The 22471-nt window shown below is 42.2% G+C and overlaps 1 protein-coding gene across 11 annotated transcripts in view; it reads right to left on the bottom strand.

The window, feature by feature from the left end:
- Positions 1–16640: 16640 nt before the first annotated feature.
- NPAS3 (neuronal PAS domain protein 3) overlaps positions 16641–22471 on the bottom strand; it is a 628833-nt gene continuing 623002 nt past the window's right edge. For all 11 annotated transcript variants that reach the window (XM_081859318.1, XM_081859317.1, XM_081859314.1 and 8 more), the window contains one exon: positions 16641–21015. In XM_081859318.1, coding sequence (XP_081715444.1) covers positions 19706–21015 — 1310 coding nt within the window. In that variant the 3' untranslated portion in view covers positions 16641–19705. The remainder of the gene's footprint in view (positions 21016–22471) is intronic.

A 22471-nucleotide genomic window follows, 5' to 3' on the forward strand; every position in this document is an offset into this window, starting at 1 on the left:
GTTCACTGAGCATGGCCCACTCATCTTTATTTCTCGGCAGATAACACAGAAACACACAGGAAATATGCACAGGAGAAATTATGCACAAGAGATGAAAGTCCTTATTACACAACAAAATTCCTCACCTTAATATTTTTATTTCCTTCGAAAATGATGCCCAACACTGCATTTGGTTTTCACAAGCTCTCTGCAATTTCCCAAACCAGATTGGGAAAATCCTTTTGATACCCAAAGGGCAGGGGGCGGCACTATTCTGAAAAAGAAAAGCGAGGGGATACTAAGAAGTATCCTCCACAAAATTAATGGTTTTATAGGAAAATGGAACTTTTAGTCAAGAAATTAGGTCTGCCTTTTTCCTCAACATGTTTGAGCAAGGACAAATTAGCAGTCTGTATAAAACAGACGGGTGGCGCTGTGGGTAAAACCTCAGTGCCTAGGACTTGCCAATCATGTGGTCGGCGGTTCGAATCCCCGCGGCGGGGTGAGCTCCCGTCTTTCAGTCCCAGCTCCTGCCCCCTAGCAGTTCGAAAGCACCCCTAAGTGCAAGTAGATAAATAGGTACCGCTTTATAGCGGGAAGGTAAACAGCGTTTCCGTGTGCTGCGCTGGGGCTGGTTCGCCAGAGCAGCTTCGTCACGCTGGCCACGTGACCCGGAAGTGTCTGCGGACAACGCTGGCTCCCGGCCTCTTAAGTGAGATGAGCGCACAACCCTAGAGTCGGACACGACTGGCCCGTACGGGCAGGGGTACCTTTACCTTTACCTTTATAAAACAGTCCCTTTTTATTAGAAAAAATTGTGAATGGAAGGTATAATTTGTTAACAGTTGATCCTCTTTGTGCCTCTAATTAGGAAGTGGTAAGCTGATTTTTAATGTGCTTGCTGAGTTTATGTGTTCATCCCAAGCCAAAGATTCTCTCATCCCTTTTCTCACATTAGCTATATGGAAAAATAATACATGGCTGAGGAGGGGGTGGGGTAGGCATCTTGCTGTCCCTCCTGAAAAACTGGTTGTAGTTATGTAGGTGATGGGATCTTTAAAAACACAGGATTCCTGAGTGCATAAAGAAGCCTCCACAAGTGTGTGTGTGTGCACGTGCATGCACACACACACACACACACACACACACAAACAGTGGTGCCTCGGTTTAAGAACAGTCCTGTTTTAATAATTATTCAGTTTACGAACTCTGCAAAACCAAAAGTAGTGTCCCTATTAGCGAACTTTACCTCAGCCTAAGAACGGAATCCAAATGGTGGAAGGGCACTGGCGGCAGGAGGCCTCGTTAGGGAAAGCGCACCCTGGTTTAAGAACGGTTTCTGTTTAAGAACGGACTTCTGGAATGGATTAAGTTCATAAACTGAGGTACCACTGTACACAGACACACAGACACACTTGTTGTTTATACATTTTCCGATAGAAATGTTGCTTACATTTTCCAACTTATCAACAGTCTTACAATACTTCCCAACCTACCCTTCCCTGACTTCCTAGATCTTTTCTTTATTAGCTGCATCTCCGTTGTCCATCCACCCTATTTTCATCCTAGGTTTCACTTAGCTTGTCTACTGCTGGTCATAAATTTATCAATGCTTGTAAGCCGACCTCAACACCACCTCTCTTCAAGTACTGTACTAAAAAGGTCCCACTCACTTCTTGGGGGTTTTTTTGTCCCAGTTTCTGATTTTAGCTGTCATACTTGCCAATTCTACAAATTCTATTAATTTGTGTAACCATTCTTCTTTTGTTGGAGTTGTTTTCTCTTTCCAATATTTTGCACACACTATTCTTGTAGTGGTTATTGCATATAAGAATACAGTTCGATTTTTCCTAGGTGTCTCTACTCCTATAATTGTTAATAAGAAAGCTTCTGGTTTCTTTGGAAAGTTGAGCTTAATTTTTTTTATTTTTTTTAGTTCATTATATACCATCTCTCCACCCCCTTTTGGTGTATTTACAGAACCACCACATATGAATTAGTGAACATTCTGTTTCTGAACACTTCCAACACAGATTGGATCTTTTCTTGAATGTACTAGCAATTTTACTGGGCATCTGATACCATCTGTAGATCATTTTTTTGGATAGCCCAGCTCCCCCTACGTAATCCTCTTGGCTATGAGTTCTGGAAGACCTGCTCCCTGCCTTGCAGGCCTTTTTTCACCAGGCCTGGAAGCTCGGACTGACTCAAGCTACAAAAGCTGAGGTAGACCAGAGACCATCTTGGCTGCGAGTCCTGGGGGACCCGTACGATGCCTTGCAGGGATTGTGTCCAGGGCGGTTGTCTACCAGCTCCATCTGGTGCACCAGCTGAAACCTTACCTGCTTGCACATTGTCTCACCAGAGCGGTACATGCTCTGGTTATCTCCCACTTGGACTACTGCAATGCACTCTACATGAGGCTACCTTTGAAGGTGATTCTGAAACTTAAAATTAATCCATGCTGCAGCTGCCTGAATGGTGACTGGAAACAGCCTTTGGGACCTTTTAACACCAGTCCTAAAAGACCTACATTGGCTCCCAGTATGCTTCCAAGCACAATTCACAGTGTCGGTGTTGATCTTTAAGGCCCTTAATAGCTTGGGCCCTCCTATACCTGAAGGAGAGTCTCCACCCCCATTGTTCAACCTGGACACTGAGGTCCAGTACCAAGGTCCTTCTGGGGGTTCCATCATTGTGAGAAGTGAAGTTACAAGGGACCAGGCAGAGGGCCTTCTTGGTAGTGGTGCCCACCCTGTGGAATGCCCTCTCAACACAAAGTGAGAACTAATTATGCAACCTTCCATAGAAATCTGAAGGCAGCTTTATATCGGAATGCTTTTAATGTGTGATGTTCTGTTGTTGTTGTTGTTGTTGTTGTTGTATACCCTGTAGGAAACCACCCAGAGTGTCTGGGGAATAATAATAATAATAATAATAATAATAATAATAATAATAATAATAATTATTATTATTATTATTATTATTATTATTATTATTCCACCAGGCATGGGAGGTCCAGGCTCTGACTGGCTCCAGCTACAAAAGCTGAGACTTCTGAAGAGGCCAGAGGCCATCTGGCTGTCTCTTAGTGCAGACCGAGGTCACCGAGTCTGAGTTTCCACAGCCACCACCTACCATGAAGCACCGTTGGCAGCAATGGCAACAACAATGGCAGATAAGTTCTATGCTTATGATAATATTTTATCCTCTTGCTTCTGCTATTTTAAACATGCATTTGACTTCCTTTAGTAATATTTTATTTTGAAATGGTTAAGGTAATTTTGGTTAACTTTGCTGTGCTAAATGTGTATTCTGTAGTTGACCTTTGTAATGTTTTATTTTGATATCTTTATAATGATATCTTGATATCTTTGTAATGTTTTATTTTGATATCTTTCCCCCCTTAAAAACATAAAGCAGTATAGAAATGAAATTAATAATAACAATAATAATAATATGTAGGCTGCCCCAGTTATTTCAATGTAAGGACCCAACCTGTCTGGACACTCCGCTGCTCCTAGAATCCATTTGTTGAGATTAGCAAGAAGATCTGGTGGGTTGGAGAGCTCTCTGCATGTACACCAGGGACTGTGTGCCACTAACTAATTGTGGGAGGGAATATTATGTTCAGAAACCTCATATCAAAACTGATTCAAGCCATGTGGCAGCTCCACCAGTGGGCATCCCTATAGATTAAATAACTGGATGAAGTACATGAACTGGATCTGCCCATGTTCCTGGTTATACATGATTGCTGTGTTTCTATTTCCTCCAAAACGTTTCGCTGCAGTTGTGTGCCTCTGGGTACAAAGACACTTCTCGGCTTCACGTTCAACTTCTTTTCTTAGCTAGATGTCAGACATCACAAAATTGACAACCACATTCTAAGTGGACGTGAAACCATTTGATTCTTACTAAATGGGAATTGTCATCTTGCTGAGTACTGAGCAGATCTCCTGTTGTGGTTTATCAAGGAACGTTTTTAAACATCACAGATTTAGTCCAAATAGGAGAGCCCATAATTTTCCTTAGGACTGTTCACAGAAAGGGATATATGTTCTTGACAATGGTGTTGAAGGCAACAGTGTAAGAAGTTTCATATCAATATATGTTACATATTCCTTTAATGGTCTCTCTCAGTGGGTCTGTGCTTTTTTTCTGATTCATTGGTTTTCTTTGTGTAATTGATTAATCCATCCATGTTAGGCTAACCAAACCTCCACATCTCCATTTCATTATTTAAAAAAGATACTGAGATCAATACACAATAAAGCAGGCTTATGGGTTTTTGTATCCTTATTCAACTTAAATTATGCATTTCTAGACTCATCTATTGTTTTTCATTTTATTTTCTGGGCACATAATTGCCTCTCGTCAAAAGGTTCAGATCCTTGCATTCAGGTCAAACTGATTTGGGACCTCTTTAAATTGTTCCAGTGGGTCATTTCCTGTTTTCCAGTGGCTGTGATGGCTCATTAAAATGGCCAGCTCGTCTGATTTCGTTATCTTTCAAAGCAACATATGTCAGGAATACATTCACTTCTTTATTTCTGAATACAAAACAGAAGGGAAATTTAAACTTTGATTCTTGCAGTAAGCCACAACAGCTTGGCCATTAGTAAGCTGCCGGTGTGCATTGAGAGCGTACCGTGAACTGTGAGGTCAAAGGCTGTTATTGCCCAAAGAATTCTTGAACTACTCTGTGTCTCAGATAACTCAATTTATATGTCACAGAAGAAGGTGAAGATAGCATATTTTGGATAAATTATATTCCACTTGCACTTAGAGAGTTCTTGACGATGCTTAAAAGAGAAAAGGGTTACACCCCAATCACAAATGTCAAGAAGCTAGCTAGCAGAGTACTACAACCGACTGCAGAACGAAACCATTATTGCACGAGAGAAAGCATCCAGACAGAACTTCTGCAGTGCTGCTTTCTCTCCTGGGAACTGGGTTAAATTTTCAGGCAAGAAAACAGGGCGACTTGGCCACAACAAGCAAGCCCATCCACATCTATCTCATTTGTGGTTCTCTTAGCCGGGCCAGGTTTGCCCATGAAACTAAATTGTTCAAAGTCATTAAAACAAAAAAGAGGTGGTGAAGAGTTTCAAAAGGACCTCTCCAAACTGAGTGAATGGGTAGTGAAATGGCAGGTGCAATTCAATGTAAGCAAGTGTGAAGTGATGCACGTTGGGGCAAAAAAGAAGTTAATTTCACGTATACGTTCATGGGGTCTGAACTGGAGGTGGCTAATGGGGAATGAGTCCTAGTAGATAGCTTAGTGAAGATATTGACCATTCCATGCTAGGGATCATTGGGAAAGGAATTGAAAATAAAACTGCCCGTATCATAATGCTGTTATACAAATGTGTGGTTGCGACCACATTTGGAATACTGTGTACAGTTCTGGCTGCCTCACCTCAGAATGGATATTATAGATTTGGAAAAGGTTCAGAAAAAGGCAACCCAAAAAATGATCATGGGGATGGAGTGATTCCCCTGTGAAGAATGGTTGCAGCATTTGGGACTTTTTAGCTTAGAGAAAGAGCAAGGAAGAGGTGGCATGATAGAAGTTTATAAAATAATGCATGACATGGAGAAAGTGGAGAGGAAAGTTTCTTTCTCTCTCATAACACTAGAACTCATGGACGCCCAATGAAGCCAAGTGCTGGATGATTCTGGACAGAGAAAAGAAAGTACTTATTCACACAACATATAGTTAACCTATGGATCTCGCTCCCACAGGACGCAATGTTAGCCACCAACCTACATGGCTTTAAAAGGGGATTGGACAAATTCACCACAATGTAAGGAACCGAAAGACTCAAATGTTATCAATTGCTCTTATAGATGAGAAAGTTTCACATTTAATGTTTTCTTTTTCATCCCCCAACACAGCGACACACCACCAACAAATCAGCTTTTTAAAAATGCAATGCACCCTTAACGTTGTGCCCCACTGATGGAAATTGGCCCCATAAGCTATGGTTGATTAATCTACCAATCAAACTGATTGAAGCTTACAACCCTAGATAATATAAAAGGTTACCGAGAGCCAAACTCGGATGGTTTGGGCTGTGTTTCACATGTTCCAGCTGCTTGTGACGCATCCTCAGGACACATTTATGTAGCAAGTCCCCTCTGAGCCTAGACTTAATACCAATCTAATATAGATTGGTTAGAGGTAGTCAGCATGGATTTACCAAAAAGATGTCATGCTTAACAAACTTGATTCACTTCTTTGAGGAAGTAGCAATGAGAGTGGACAAGAGTGAAGAACTAGACATAATTCACTTGGACTTGAAAGGGCTTTCAATATGGTACCATATAACAGATTCATTTATAAGGTTAGCAGGTAGAGCATTGATGGTGAAATAGTCAATTGGATATCAAATTGACTCAGTAACAAGCATTGGAGATGGTGGTAATGGTGACAGATCACACTGGAGTGTGTAAATATGCACCATGGGGTGCACAAGTGAAGATTTCATGAATCTAGTATTGATAGGCAATCATTGACCAAAGAGAATCAGAAGAAAATTAAAAACACTTTAGAAAAGCATATAAGGGAAAAGAAAACACACACACCCCTCTTATTTGAAGCCCTACCAAATGAAGAGCTATGTAATTCATCATATAGTGTTAAGGGTCTGTGATGTACTTCACCAAAATTACTCCTTCAACCTTCAACTTCATAAAAGTTATCCTAGTCTTCACTGAGGCAGTCCCGTTTCTAGATAGCATTATTCCAGAGTGCAGATGGAGCACACATGTCTAAATCCTCATGTCTATCTATCATCTATCTACCTACCTACCTACCTATCCAAATGTTAATAATAATAATAATAATAATAATAATAATAATAACTTTGTATTTACGTGCACTTGCAGTCTGAAGTGATTTAGGTCAGACATAGCTTTATCATATCAACAAAAACGAGGCTGCAGCCAGACTGTTTACCATGAATATCCTCTTCCAAGGTTGAAGTGTTCACCTAGGCTAGATCTAGACACACCAAAGAAGCATTGTAAACTTTGTATGAGAAATTGCGTTGGCAAAAACGGAACTCCACAGCGCCATCTGGTGTCACAGTGTTATAATGCAGATACAGTGGTACCTCAGTTTACGAACTTAATCCTTTCCGGAAGTCCGTTCTTAAACCGAAACCATTCTTAAACCGAGGCGCGCTTTCCCTAATGAGGCCTCCCGCCGCCAGTGCCCTTCCACCATTCGGATTCCATTCTTAGACCGAGGTAAAGTTCGCTAACTGGGACACTACTTCCGGTTTTGCGGAGTTTGTAAACCGAATTGTTCTTATACTGGACTGTTCTTAAACTGAGATACCACTGTACAACACTTTTAAAAAACTTTTTCTTTACCAATTTTTTCTTTGAGTCCCTAAACTTCTAAACGTGCATATTTGAGCTGGTTCATAGAATCATAGAATCATAGAGTTGGAAGAGACCACAAGGGCCATCGAGTCCAACCCCCTGCCAAGCAGGAAACATTAGGTGGGAAACTGTTGTGGCCCGGTGAAGAAGAGGGCAGGGCTCTTGTGCCTTTTATAGTTGGGTGGAAGGGGGAACTTCAGCAGGAGCAGAAATTCCCTCTTCTTCTCAACTGCTAAAGGGAGAAAACCCCTGTTGTTGTTTTCAGCTGGCACTTCTGCTAAAGAAAAGCATGCATAGCATATTTTTGATTTCTCAATAGTGAAAGGGTGGGGTGAGGGGACAAAGCAAACTAGGATGGACCTGAAGCTGAATCGGGCAATCTAAAAGTGCCTCAGAGAAGGTGGGCTGTTTTCCAAAATATCAAAACAGGGGCAGAACCAACTTTCGTGGCTTGTGAGCACCCCTGGTACTGGATACCAGTAGCTACGCTGTTTAAAATATTAATCCTGGTTACATGGAAGGTCAGTGCTAATACTACTTATAATGATATTATAAAGCCAACACTTCTCTCAGTCTATACAACTTGGCAGACCTTACCAGGTTTTGGGGCACCCAGGAAAGAGACTATCTATTGCCCCCCTGTAGTAATGAAGAGTAGAGCACACTAACATCTATTATACAAAATCATACTGTCAGAGCTGCCCTAGGTCCCAGCTCACAAAGGACCAACGCCAGTTCTTGTTATATACAAAAGTCTTTATTGAAGTTCAGTTTCCATTTCAAAGCCGCGGCGCGCAGCTCTACGTCTTGAACTCTAGACCGCTGAAGCTCCGTCTGAATCTCCTCCCCCCAGACACCAGTTCAAGACTCTAGCCTTGCTCCACCTCTTCCTCTGCTCTTTCCTCCTCTGGGTCCGCTTGTCCGCTGGGATCTTGCCCTTTCTGGACTCTTCTGACGCTGAGTCCCCTGATTCTTCCCCCTGCCTCCGGCGGGCTTTAGGACCTGGTTCCCAATCCGGGCTTTCTGCTGTCCCGCGCGCCTGTACATTTGAACTTGGCACGCGCGCCCAGCCGGCAACCTTTCTCCTGACCGTTACACTGCTCCTGTCTCTGCTTCCCTCTTCGGGGGGGCTAGCTGGACCTGACTTCCCCTCCGTTCCCTCACTCTGCAATAGAGGCGTGGCCAGCCCTGACTCATCTTCTCTCCCTACTGGAGGAGACGCTGGCCCTGACACATGGGACTCTTCCCCCCCACTCCGCTCTGGTGGGGGAACTGGTCCTGATCTCCCGCTGCTGCTTTGGGAATCCCCCCTGGCCCCTTGCTTCTGGGACCCCCCTTGCCCTGGCCATCGGCGCCCCCCTCTGGGAATCTTCTGAATTGCTGGAGAAGCTCATGGAATCTCTCGGGCCACTGTCATACTCCCCTACGCTGCCCTCAGATTCCTCCCCTTCGCTCTCCGTTTCCTCTCTCCCCTGTGTCTCTGCTCCTGAGCCCCTGACACATACATATTCTGGTTTAATCCAGAAAAACAACATGGAGCCATGTAGTTACTGATGGAGAGTAGAATTCCCAGTTCACCCACAGGTATGCACTTAAACTAGTCATCCTAACTGTAAGTTATCAGCAGGGTAGGTAACAGTTAATGGAACCTGATTAGTTTTGTCACCGTGTGATGATTATCAATTTGTGGCAACACAGAGTTGGGTGGGATTTTAATGTTATTTTGTTATTTTAATTATGCCTTGATTTCAGAGTTGTAAACCATTTAGAAGCCATTTTGCCATGTAAGTGGTATACAAATGTATTAATCATAAGAAGAATAAGAATAGCAAGCCTAGTTAAGACAAAGAGAAAAGCAAAGACCATGCGGTAGGAAGGTTCTATCAAATTTCATTGGTGGACCCCTCTGTTCAACTGACATTCCCACCCACACCCACCCCATGCTCCCTCTGAGATTGTTGCGTACTTTGAGCACAGTGAGGATAGCACTGCTATTGGAAGAAGAAGAAGAAGAGTTTGGATTTGATGTCCTGCCTTTCACTCCCTTTAAGGAGTCTCAAAGCAGCTAACATTCTCCTTTCCCTTCCTCCCCCACAACAAACACTCTGTGAGGTGAGTGGGGCTGAGAGACTTCAGAGAAGTGTGACTGGCCCAAGGTCACCCAGCAGCTGCATGTGGAGGAGCGGAGACGCGAACCCGGTTCCCCAGATTACAAGACTACTGCTCTTAACCACTACACCACACTGGAGTTGGAGAGGTCCTTTTACCAGCAACTTGGACCATCTTTGGAGCCTGCCCAGCCTCTGTGCCCTGGCATCAAACCCATCCCACTATTTTTCAGATGCTCCTAGATGGCACAATTAACTGATGTGGCTGTGAAAGAGAAAAATTGTGCTTAGGAAACAAGGCAAATATGAAACTTGCAATACGATATGGAATCTGTTTCTTGAAACCTTTGGAGATTAGTTTTCTCAAGGCCTTGTTACCAATCTATTCCCTCTCCTATATTCATGCCCTTCCTATCCAATTACAAATTTCCACCACTCTCTTCTTGTTATCCATCTTTCCTCTACAATTATATGCTGTCTCCTGCTTTAGGCATAGGGAAGCTGTGGCCCTCCAGATGTTGTACTGACCATTGGCCATGCTGGCTTGTCCTGGTGGGAATGCAACAACATCTGGAGGGGGCCACAGTTTCCCAGGTTTTTTCCATATGGAACTTGCTACCAATTTAGAGGGCGGGAGACCCAGCTCATAGAAAACATATTGTGCTTTGCAATCTCTTTAATATTGATCACCTCTGCATTCACCTTAAAGCATAGCAGATATGTTTAGAGGCAAAAGGAAGTGATCTGAAACCCTATTTACTTTAGTGAACCTCACAATGGCCTATCCTTCTGACAATCATCTTGATAATGACATTCACGAGAGAGTTTGGGCCTCTGGAATTTAATTGTGCAAGAAAAATGTAAAGAAAAATGTTTAAACTTTTTTGCAAAGGCTAGGGCCCATTAATGTCAGCATTTAGGATGGTGTTGATTGATTTTAATAGGCCCAGGATTTGAACTTTTGTTATTATGCAGAGCATAAGGATAAACACATACATCAATAATCCATCAAGAGAATGCTAATTCTGGTGGGGGGGGGATGTGGCTCCTGCAATTTGATCCTGTCATTTCCACCACAATCAACATCCTCAAGAATAAAAGCAAAAGCTTCTCTCTACCTTCTACAAGCTAATGTGTAGCTGTGCACTACATGTGGCTGTCATGAGCTTCTGGTATCCTAAGCTTTCCTTTCCTTTCCCTGTATGAGAAGAGAATGGATCACATACATGCTACTGTAAAATCCTCATGTGGAAAGAAATCATTATTAAGGACCAGCAACTGGTAGTGCACTCTACCTCTCTCCACACTGCAGATTTACTTTTTTAGTTCCCTCTGGGCTTTGGGGAGCTGTTAGGTCAGCAGCTAGAGATGCTAGGCTATGCACACAGACAGCCCTATGGATCAACTATTCTCCTAAAGCTGTCGGAAACAAATTCACACTTTCCTATAAGCTTCTCACGTTTCGAAATGAAAATGAAAAGGACAGGGAATTAGTAAGACTATGAAGTTATGTGATTAAGTGTGGGCTTGACCTCGTATTTATTGCGGTGCCTTGTATAATATAATGTGCCCAAGTAACATTCAATGTCTTCGCTTCTTAGGCTGCCTCTAGACTGTCACTATTTGTGTGGGGTGGGGGGGAGAGGATTCAGTTGCACACCTGAAAACTCAGGTTTTTCAAATGGGTTTGGTGCTCATGCACAACAAACTTGCTTCCCAACCGCAAAGGAATCAGGAAAGTGACAGAAAAATGTTGTGTGGAATAACAATTGCTTGCTATAACATTGTATAACTTCCCCCTCCCCTGCCAAAAAAAATCAGAATGAATGCTCCATAAGCAGCTGACATTGTACAATCTCTCTGAAAACTTTGTGCAAACAAATCAGGATGAAGGCTCAATAAACATGTTGTCTGGAAGCAACCTTAGCATTTCTTGAGCTCTTGCCTAGAACTCTGAGGTTCCTTTGGCATGCAGTTCCTTTGCAAGATTCAGGTTCATACAAGAAGCTCATTATCTGGGTGACAGCTAATTACATGATGCTGAATGCCAGCCACCCTCTACTTTCCACCTTTTGAAAACAACAACACAGCATTAATGGAAATACTATGCAAATTGCATAGGAAGCTGTGACAAGGAAGAGAACAATCCCAATAAGCTCACTGTCAGTTTGTAGTGTTTCACAATCACAGCTGATACCATCACCTTGCAGTGGATGCGGCAAAAGACTGCATTTTTAATCTTCCTGAAGCTTTCACCCAGTTCAATTTTTCAAAGATGCCAAGACTGCCCTGTCTAGTTTCTTTTGCAACCACTTCAGCCTGGTCTTAGAAGATAGTATATCAGTGCCATCGCTGAGCAGCTATTCAAAATCACGCCTCAGATAGTAGGAGATAGGAACTGTCAACAAAAGTGGATTGTGGGCCGAAGGTCTGGATTTATTTCATTTCTCTATTTTTCTTTGCGAGAGTGACTTCTCACAGTACTGGGTAGCTTTTAACAACAACAACAAGTCATAGTGCCAGTTGTCAGACTTTCACATTATCAGCCTGATCCTATGGCTTCTTACATGCATGAAAGCATCAATGTGCAAATCAGAGGTGGGAGGGCTGTGGTCTCCTGAATATTCCTGGACTACAGTTTCCATCATCCGAGACCATTGGTTGTGTTAGTTTGGGGCTGGTGGGGGCTGGTGGGACTCCAGCAACATCTGGAGGGCCCCGCACTTCCTATCCTTGATGTAAATGAAGAGTCCAAGAGGACAGACTTTCCTTAACCTGACCACCAACTTGCCTTGGAACATCTTGTTCAATCTGGCACCTAGGGCCATTGTCTGCCTGCAGAAACATGTTTGCTGGACTGTTTTGTCTATGCTGTTTGTCTCAGATCCTCACAGGGCCCTGACAAATTCTGACGTTGTGTTTAGATGAGTCACTTTGAGCCTTTCTCATGCAGTATGAAAGTGTTGGCTTTGCTGGACAGCATGCAGGACAGCAAAAGAATAGAAAAGTTGGCCTCTGTGTAATAATATTTTGCATTCACATTATAATCCAGTTAAAAGGAAACAATGATTTAAATATCTCTTGGTTAAAGTGGGAAATGAGAGTTCTGAAGCTGATCCCATTCATTCAAGGGGACTGTACTACCAAGGATCGAAGCCTTAAAAGGAATGGAAAAGCCAGACTTGATGTAGTTTGGCTAAAGATGGATAAAATGTAGAATTTGTTAACGCAAATTCATTATTTAATTAGGAAGTGTTTTCAGGCTCCCCTTCATGGATCACTGCCTTGTTGTGGCGAAGGGGCTTGAATAACTCCAAGAATCTATGAGCTATGCCGTGCAGGGCCACCCAAGACGGACAGGTCATAGCCAAGAGTTTAGACTAAATGTGATCCACCTGGAGAAGGAACTGGCAAACCACTCCAGTATTTTGCCAAGCAAACTCCATGGACATAAAAAAGGAGAAGCTTTGAGAAGTGAGAGTTTCCAAGGCATGCTCTGGTTCATGGGGTCACAGAGAGTCGAGCATGACTAAGACGACTAAACAACAACAATTCAGGCTAGAGACAGACTCAGGCTTAAGGGTCAGGACAGAACATGACATGGAAAAAGACTGAGGACAGGCCTTCTCGATCAGGACTACCACACAAGGGAAATTATGGAAGTTGTTGCAAGTCTTTGTAGAGCTTTCTTCTTATAGACTCCAAGGATCAAAACACCTCAAGGCTGGATATGTAAGAAAGTTCTAAGACTGCATTTCAAGGGAAACAAAACAAGAAACAGAATGAACTAAAGCAAGGCATCAAAGGTGAACAATTCAGTACCAATTCTTTGTAAACATGTGAAATGAGAAGCTTGCTTCCCTTATCACATCTGTAAAACAGAGAAACCAGGGAACACCGGTTAGGTCAGCCAACCAGGAACAATGCTGCGGCCATCTGAGCAGTGCTCAGTTGAATTCCACAAAAGCAAGAGGAATCAGACCAGGCCACTTGAGAGCACTGGTGGAACAGAGAGAAGCAATGGGACACAGTTATCTCTGGATACAAATTCTATAGGAAAGACACAGAGTGGCGTACTGCAGGTGGTGTCATTCTGTACATCAAAGACAACATTGAGTCCAGCAAGCTAGGAATTGCAAGAGGGACAGCCCTCTCCATCCAATCATTGTATCTGGTGATACTGGGCCCCAAGAGTAATCTAGTACTAGGGGCATGCGATTGTCCGCCTGATCAAAGCACCCAGGAAGATATTGAGATGAAGAATGAAATTAAGGAAGAATCTAAAAGAGGAAATGTTACAATTATGAATTACTTCAACTACCCTCACATACGCTGGCAATGTCCCAGTCACAACGAAGAGGTAAAACTTCTAGGTGCCCTAAATGACTGTGCCCTAAAATAGCTGGTCATGGAACCAACCAGAGTGGTGGTGACCCTGGACTTCATCTTGAGTGGGGCCCAGGACCAGGTGCAAAATAGAAGTGTTGAGCAAGTTAGGAGCATTGACTATAGTGTTGTTTAATTAAATATACAGGTGAATAGCCAGTTTCCAAGGAAATCCAAAGCAGTTACCTTCAATTTCAAAAGAGGGAATTTCTACAATATGAGATTGGTAAAAAGGAAGTTGAAAGGTAAATTTAAGAAGGTCAAACCACTGCAAAATGATTAGGAGTTATTTAAAAGCCTAATATTAGACGCTTGACTAGAGTGTATAACCCAGATCAGGAATGGAACAATAAGGACCAAGAGGAAGCCAGCACAGTTAACGAGAAAAGATGCTATTAGAAGCAAGAAAGTTTCGGGGGTGGGGGGAGAATGAAGTCTTCTCCAAGTGAACAGCACAATTTTGGCAAAAAAAAATAGTGTGAGTCGACAGTAAGGAATGCTAAAAAAAATATATCTGAGGAACACATTGCTAAAAGCATTAAGACAAACAAGAAGGGCGGGGGAAAGGAGGTTTATTGGTTGGTGGTTTTTGTTCTTGTTATTATTATGTATTTTGTGTTTTTAGATTGTATTTCTATGTTGTCAACTGCCCTTAGATCTGCGGATGAAGGGCGGTATACAAATTTAATAAGTAAAGGAATACGTTCTTTAAAAATTGGAAGCAGCAGACAGCTTAGGGAGGCAGTTGGATCTTAAGATGACCAGAGAGTCAAAGGTGTGCTAAAGGAGGATAAAGTGATTGCAGAGAAGCTGAATGAATCCTTTGTATCTGTCTTCACAACAGACAATATAGGGTAGATATCAGTGCCCAACCTAACTTGCAGGAGGGGAGTCTGAGGAACTGCAGCAGATAGCAATGAAAAGTGATTAAGTTTTAGGCTGAATAAACTAAATAAAAACTGGCAAATCTGGATGACACCCACCTGACAGTTCTCAAAGAGCTCATATGTGAAGTTGCTGATCTTCTAACAAAATGTGTAACTTGTCCTTCCAATCAGCCTGCATGCTTGGGGATTGGAAAGTAGCCAATGTAAAATCATTTTAAAAAAAAAATAAATAAAACGGAACCAGGAGAAATTTTGGAAATTACAGGCCTGTTAGTTCAATACAGAAGAGCAAGTATTGATGAAGTAGAGCCAGCATGGCTTCTGCAAGGGCAAGTCCTGTCTCACAAACCTGTTAGAGTTCCCTGAGAGTGTCAACAAGCATTTCGATAGAGGTGATCCACCTGACCTAGTGTACTTGGACTTTCAAAAAGGTACCTCACCAAAGGCTCCCAAATAAGTCATGGATCAGAAGGAAGGTAGTTTCTTATGGACCAGGAATTAAGTAGCAGGAAATAGGAAGTAGAGAGTAGAATAAATGGACAGTTTTCTGGATAAAGAGATGTAGAAAGTGGAGTCTACCAAGGATCAGTACTGGAATCTTGAACTTGTTCATGAACAAACTAGAGTTAGGGGTGAGCAGTGAGGTGGGCACGTTTGCTTATGATACTAACTTGTTTAGGGTTGTTAAAACAACAGGTATGCAAAGTGGGAATCCCTGATCTACAGGTTCAGACATATGCATAATTAGTGCAATGAGCCCACTGAGGAAGTTCACTCAACCCAGTTAATGACTTTGGAGCAGCCAGCATCTATCAAACTTATCTCATAGGGTTGTTGTGAGGATCAGAAAGGAGCGGGATAAAGCATACTGCCCTGAGAGAGATGGATAAAAATGTAATAATTTTCAATTTAAAAATACAAAAATGCTACAATATTATCCTATTAGTTCTCCTCCCCCATATGTTATATTATACCAAAACAAAGCTCTCTTTTTTTGGCCATGAACCAGCACCAGTCATAATACTTGTTTTGTTGTGCTGGAGAGAAGGTTGTGCAAGGAAATGTGCAAATGAGATTGCCCATATTGTGTAATTTCAGTGAAACAGAAGAGAAGTGAAGCAGGAGAATCCCATTCTGTCAGCATCAATGTTCTGTATTAACTCTGGGGCTTATCACCTTCCTCCTACTGTCACAAAACCATCAAGCATGTATTGTTCATCTGTTAAAAGTAAACCATTCCATTGCGTGTTGAAGCCTATTCCACATGACTTAAATCTGAAGTCAAGGCCTGTGTTTTGTGTGCTGGCAAACTCTTCTGCCCTCAGTTTGCTTGCCAGAAAGCCTGGCCAATAAACATATATGAAAACCAATGACTTAGTTGTTTTTCCACTCTGGAGGAAGAAAGTTGTTAGAAAAATCAAGAACCTAGATAGAACATGAGTGACGGAAGAGTTTGGTTATAACAATGTTGAGTATAATAAATGAAAATATAAAGTGCATTTTATGTGATTAATGTATGTGAGCAGCCCTCTTCTGGTGTGTAATCATTAAATAAAGTCACACCTTATATAACTGTTAACATTTCCGGTCTATTAGTCAGCTTTGATAATGTGCATAAAATGCTCAGTATGAGAATGAGTTGGGGTTGCTGAGAATTTAAGATGGCGGCATGTTTGGTGTAGTATTTGGATTAGCATTGTGAGCCTGCATCTACGTAGCTTCTTTGAATAGCTTGTAAGCTTTAAGAATAATGTAGTTATGCCCTCTTTTTTTAAATAGGTTTTAGTTTTTTTAATAAAAATTAGCAAACAAGGTACCCTGCTCAAACAAATACTACCAGCATTAATTAATCAGGATGATCATATGTAAAAGAAATGATGCCAGATAGTAACAAATCCAAGAGAAGTTTATTATGAAAATGGCACCTGCAGGATGAAAAAAAATTAAGTTACATAAAGACAACCATGTATGACATGTATGAGAATCTACAAAAGTATAAAAAGAACCCTGTTGTAAATGAAGTATGTACATTTCTGATTTGCAGCATTATCAATGATCAATGAAAAAAGTGTTTCGAATAAGCCAGGCACTCAAGAAGTTAGATTCGGTTAGCTTAACACAAAATAAATGTACCATAGCTGTCATTTTTTAACATTTTAATTTTTTTATATATTGTAGAGTTGGTAACACTGCTAAGATTTATACGAACAGAATCCCTTTCCCCTTTATTCAGCTACTTGGCACCAGTCTCCTCATAAAAGATTTCATATATTTGTACAAGAAATAGTTAAAAACACAGACACAGTCTTCACAGGTAATGAAGGTTTTTTTTTCCATTTTGTAATTTTAAACACTATGGATTTAGACAGCAGCTGTGATTATCTGTTAGTTTAAATCACCAGAAATCATTTTGACACAACACAGAAACATTTATTCAAAAATAAAATTAAAACAACAACAGCTGTCTAGCTGTTCTTTGTAGCTGATAGGTGCACTCCTTTGATTGTTCAATAGCTAGAGTAGAGCTTCCAAGGGAAAGCCCAAATCAGCTTCCCTTGGCCTTGAAATCTACTTAAACATCCTTCAAATCTAACTCTTTAAAAGCCCATTATCAAAATTTGTGACATCCAAAATGCCCCTTTGGGACATTATTCCTTTCCACTCTCCCTCAGACCTGCCCCTCAGATTCTATAGCAACTGTACTAGAAATTGGTTCAACAACACGTATGTTATCCAAAATGTAGAGACCAGCTGAGTTAAAATTACATTAACATTGCACATATATGTAAATATATATATATGTATATGACAACCCTAAGCTCAGGTTCCCTTTTTTAACAACGTCTGTTGACCTTTGCAAGAATTTTCTACCTCACTTGAAATTGCTCTCTGTATATTACTCCATCAACCTACCTGGGAGAAAACCAAAGAAATGCACCCTCTACTTACAGTTAGAGCACAAGGGACTCTGGAAATGTTAACAACTGAGGCTATATGGCATCACTTTGCTTAATATATCTAAGTATCACCCTTTAGTGCATTGTGCGATGCACACTGTAAGAGTAAGACATACCCAGAATTCCTCTGTGGGGGGGGGGGAATGGCTCCATTAACCTTGAGCTAGTTAAGAGTCTTTTATCTCTGAGAATGGGAAAAGAGAAGAAGAGAAAGAGGAAGAAACAGGGGAGAAAAGGTGAAGGAAGGAAGACAGAGAGAGAGAGAGGTCTGAGAATACACAACAGCAAAGCAACAGCAGAAATGAAAAGGTATACAGACAGTGGAAGCAGCATAAGGTGACATTACAGAGGAAGGCCACCACACAAAAACCACTAACCCCCAAGAATCACTGGTTCACTAGGACTGTAGGAATGGGACTTTAACCACTCCAGACTAGAGATAAAGCACAGAGAAGACAAAGGACAAAACAACTACATTAGCTTAGTATATACTGCATATAGTAACACACATTGAAACTGCAATGGGACTGACAGCCAAGGACACTTACACATTGTACACATTACAGTTCTCACATCTGTTATTAGATGCCTTAACAAACAGCTGCCAAAGATGGGCGTGGAAGAAGAATTTATACTTGACAGTCATTTGGAGTGTTTGACACTACATTGATTTCTGGCAACAAAGACAAAATAGGAGATTTCTTTTTCTTTTTTCTTTTATACTTAATGTGCAGTTTTTAGTTGCAGTTATCTATTTCAAGCTTATTAACCCATTCTTTGAAACATATTGGCTTCGACACTAGAAGGAGGGGGATTACAAAAGACAAATCAATGAGCAAAACTTAAAAATAAAATACAACCTTCCCTCTATAACATTAAATGAAAAAATAAAAAACATGTTAAATATATATATATATATTTCCCCTCTTACTCTGAAGTGTTATTTGGGAGTTGTAAAATTAGCCTCAGTTACACTGAGAAAGAAATAAAATAAAAGTAAAGCAAAACAGTAAAAACCTATAAATAAAAAAACAACCAAACACTGATCCTCACACCAGTTTTGAGTTTTCTTGTTCATTTAACATGCATTTACCAAAAAGAAAAAAGAAAAGGCTTCCAGATCCATTTAAATTTAATATGAGGCTATGCTTGTTAGTTTGGAGGTAAAAAAATTAAGTCCTGCAGCAAATGTTAATGAGGGCTTTTGTCTTAACTAACCAAGGAGACTGCAGCACCTGACTATAGACTAGTACAGAAGACATTCCTTTCAAAAAACCCAGCCCACAAGCTGCGTATTGTGTGAAGACATTACAGATTAATAAATGATAGCACCATGGTTTTAGAAATGAAGTTAACGTTTCTGTAATTAACATTTAGTCCATCTTAATATTCTAATCACAGGCCAGAAATTAACTTTTTTAAGAACCCAAATTATTGTATGTGCAAGTAAGAAAATCTTAACCATAAAAAGTGAATTAAACTCTGCATAAAATTCTAAAATACTATCCCCTATTTTTTTTAAAGGAATTAGGAACCAAAAAACCCCCTTTTCATTTGACTTAGTCAAACAGGGCACATTGTTTTATGCTTGTTTCTTTTAATCTTGATCACATCAAGATCATGTTGAAGTAAACCCAATGGTTGTCACTTTAAAATCTCTTTACCACATCACTGAGTATTCTATGGCAGAGGCAATACACATATTAAAGGCATCTTAATAAAGATGCAAAGGAAGAAAAAAAAATACACATCTCGGAAGAAGACAAAATGGCAGGCAACTGGTACTTCAGCTCTCTGAAGGCAAAAATAAAAAAATATCTTTTACATGAAAGAATAAGTCAAGTTAAAGAGAAAGGGGGGGGGTGAAATGGGGACCATCATATTGAGAGAATAAGCTGACCTGCTCAAATTCAAAGTGCTAGAATTAAAGGTCTAAATTAAAATATAGTCTATGCCTCAGAGTTTAACACTGAACACAGTATGTGGTCATATTTCAATCCTCCTTCCGCTCCAGTGTCTGTGTGGCATGAATGCCATTGCTGTACACAGGAAACGGAAGAGTGGAGAAAAGTCCTTCGGCAGTTGTGAACACATTCCCTGCAGGCATTTGGGTCAGACTGGCCGCGCTCACAGCACTTCCAAACGGTCCTGACATATTGAGTCGGTGAACGTGGTGGTAGAGCATTTCCATCGGTGTTTTAGGATCCAGGCCAAAGCTGGGGCTGTTAACGTCCACAAAGTTAACAGCGTGGGTGTTGGGGAGGAGATTGCCCTGCATGGCTAAAGTAACTTCAGCTGGAGCATACCGAATAGTGCCAGTGGTATAGACCCTCTGAGCAGCCGTGCTGGTGGCGGCAAGGGTTCCAGTTACCCTGTGAACCAAAGGAAGCACCACATTGCCTGCTTGCAACCTCTGGAGGGCTTCCAGGTCCCCAGTGTACAACAAAGAGTTGGAAGTGCTGGGGCCTCCAGGATGCTTGTCCCGTGGAGAGGCGGACAGAGGTGGTGACAAAGGGTCAGAGGATACGGGAGCCAAGGCGGAAGTGGATGAGGTGCTGAACTGAGATTTGCGGCTGGCAGTATTTTCAGTTCCTGGCGGGGTGAGGACAGAGTCTGGAATGGAGACATGTAAACTACTGCTGGCTTGGGGGGAAGGGAAGTGCTCTGAGTTGGGGGGCTTGGTCATACTGTAGGGAGATTCGTTCCTTGAGATTTCCCTGTTGGGCGGGTAATTCCAAATGCTGCTATCGTTATCAAAATTGATAGGTTCCGAGATCTCCGTTTTGATTTTGAGCACTGAGGCACTGTTTGGCGATGAGAGCAGCTGGGGCTGGTCCACCAATGCGGAGTCAAGTCCGTTGGGGCTTGAGGTGCTAGACAGCCTTCTGCGAGTCATGCTGCCTCCTTTCTGCTTTTTCCTCCTCTTCTTCCTCTTTTGATGTTTGCTGGAAGACTGGGCATTGACTTCTCCTGCGCTGTCCGAGTCCTTGGCACTGTCTGAGGTCAACGATTCACAGTTCTGCAACCGCAAGTCCGATTCGCTCTCCACGTAGCGTTCCACCTTTATCTGCATAGAACCAAGAGTGCCAAAACTATCCTCCGGGGCCTTTTGATTCTCAAAGTCAGAATTTTCAAAGCTGTCATCACTGTCTCTGCTGTCCTGGTTGCTGGAGCTGTTGCCATCATCGTTACAGTTCATTTCATTATCTGACTGGTTCCCAGACTTCTTCCTATCTGACTCGGGGTCTTCGCTGTTTTCTGACTGGTTTCCTTTTTCATCCGACTTTGAATTCTCATTGTCCTCTGAAGAACGGAAAGAAAAGCACAGAAACACCATTAAGAACAAGAAGGCAAGATTTAAAGCCCACTTAGAGGCCTAGTTGCCAGTGAGATATTATTACCGGTAATTTCTCTGGCAACAGCATCTGGCACAATGCATTTCCTTTCATGTGTGAAACCACAGCAAGTATCAAGCTGAGAGGGATTTGGCTGCCCTTCATCTCCCTCCGGACTGTGAGTGGAAGTGGGGTAACTTTATGTCACATAGACGAAACGAGAACATACTTTGACTGGCACAGTGTCAACAGATCACATACATAAAATTCGGTGATACTTTGTTGTGACTGAGAGAGGACAAGGCTATGCAGATAGTGGCAAGAGCAGAAGTTTCTCCAGGCCTATTTTTGACTCTTGGAAATCGGGCTTCTCCTCTCTGAGGGGCAGTGGCAGCTCTGTAGGACGGAAGCATTTACTTTAGGCTGGGCTGGAGCTTACACTCCCTCCTGCCTGCCACTATTGCCCAAAGGTGAAAGTTACTTCTGTTGCTCTGCTCACTTTATTCTCTGGCCCTGGCCACCACTGGAATGTGGCCCGTGCAGGGGCGCCATTTCCATGGTGTGGAGGCTTTTATAGCCCCCCAGTGCTTGGTGGGAAGGGTCCCCCCTCCCCCAAATCTTGAGGAGGCCTGACAGGAAGTTGCTCCCGACCCTCACGGCCTGGCTGCACTGTGTTGGAAGAGGAGCACGGCCTGACGTCACATGCAATGTACAATCCGAGTGACGTCACACGTCAGCACCCCCCCTCCCCCCCCAGTGCTGGGTGTAATTCAGCACCTAGGGGCCCCTGGAAGATTGCCCAGAAGGGAATGCAGCTCCCAGGCTGAAACAGGTTCCTGTCCTTGCTTTGTAGTGTGTGTGTGTGTGTGTGTGTGTGTGTGTGTGTGTGTGTAATATGTTCTTTTCTCTTTCCTTTCCCCTGAAACATAGTGCAGGAGGGGGGGTTAACTTCATGGCATGTGTGGCCCTTAGCCCCAGTCTTTTCTTCCAGGATGCTGACTATAAGCTGCTAAATGCTAGAGCAGGGGTAGGCAACCTAAGGCCTGGGGGCCAGAAGTGGCCCAGTCACTTTCTCAATCCGGCCCGCGGATGGTCCGTCCAGGAATCAGCATGTTTTTACATGAGTAGAATGTGCCCTTTTATTTAAAATGCATCTCTGGGTTATTTGTGGGGCCTGCCTGGTGTTTTTACATGAGTAGAATGTGCGCTTTTATTTAAAATGCATCTCTGGGTTATTTGTGGGGCATAGGAATTCGTTCCTATTTTTTTTCAAAATATAGTCTGACCCACCACATGGTCTGAGGGATGGTGGACTGGCCCATGGCTGAAAAAGGTTGCTGACCCCTGTGCTAGAGCAGGCCTCTTTCCTCTTCTTCCTAACTTTACCTCTGCTTTCCTTCTCCTCTCAGCTGACACCTCAGCAT

The sequence above is a fragment of the Podarcis erhardii genome, assembly GCF_964252035.2.
Source record: "Podarcis erhardii genome assembly, chromosome: 1".
NCBI lineage: Eukaryota > Metazoa > Chordata > Lepidosauria > Squamata > Lacertidae > Podarcis > Podarcis erhardii.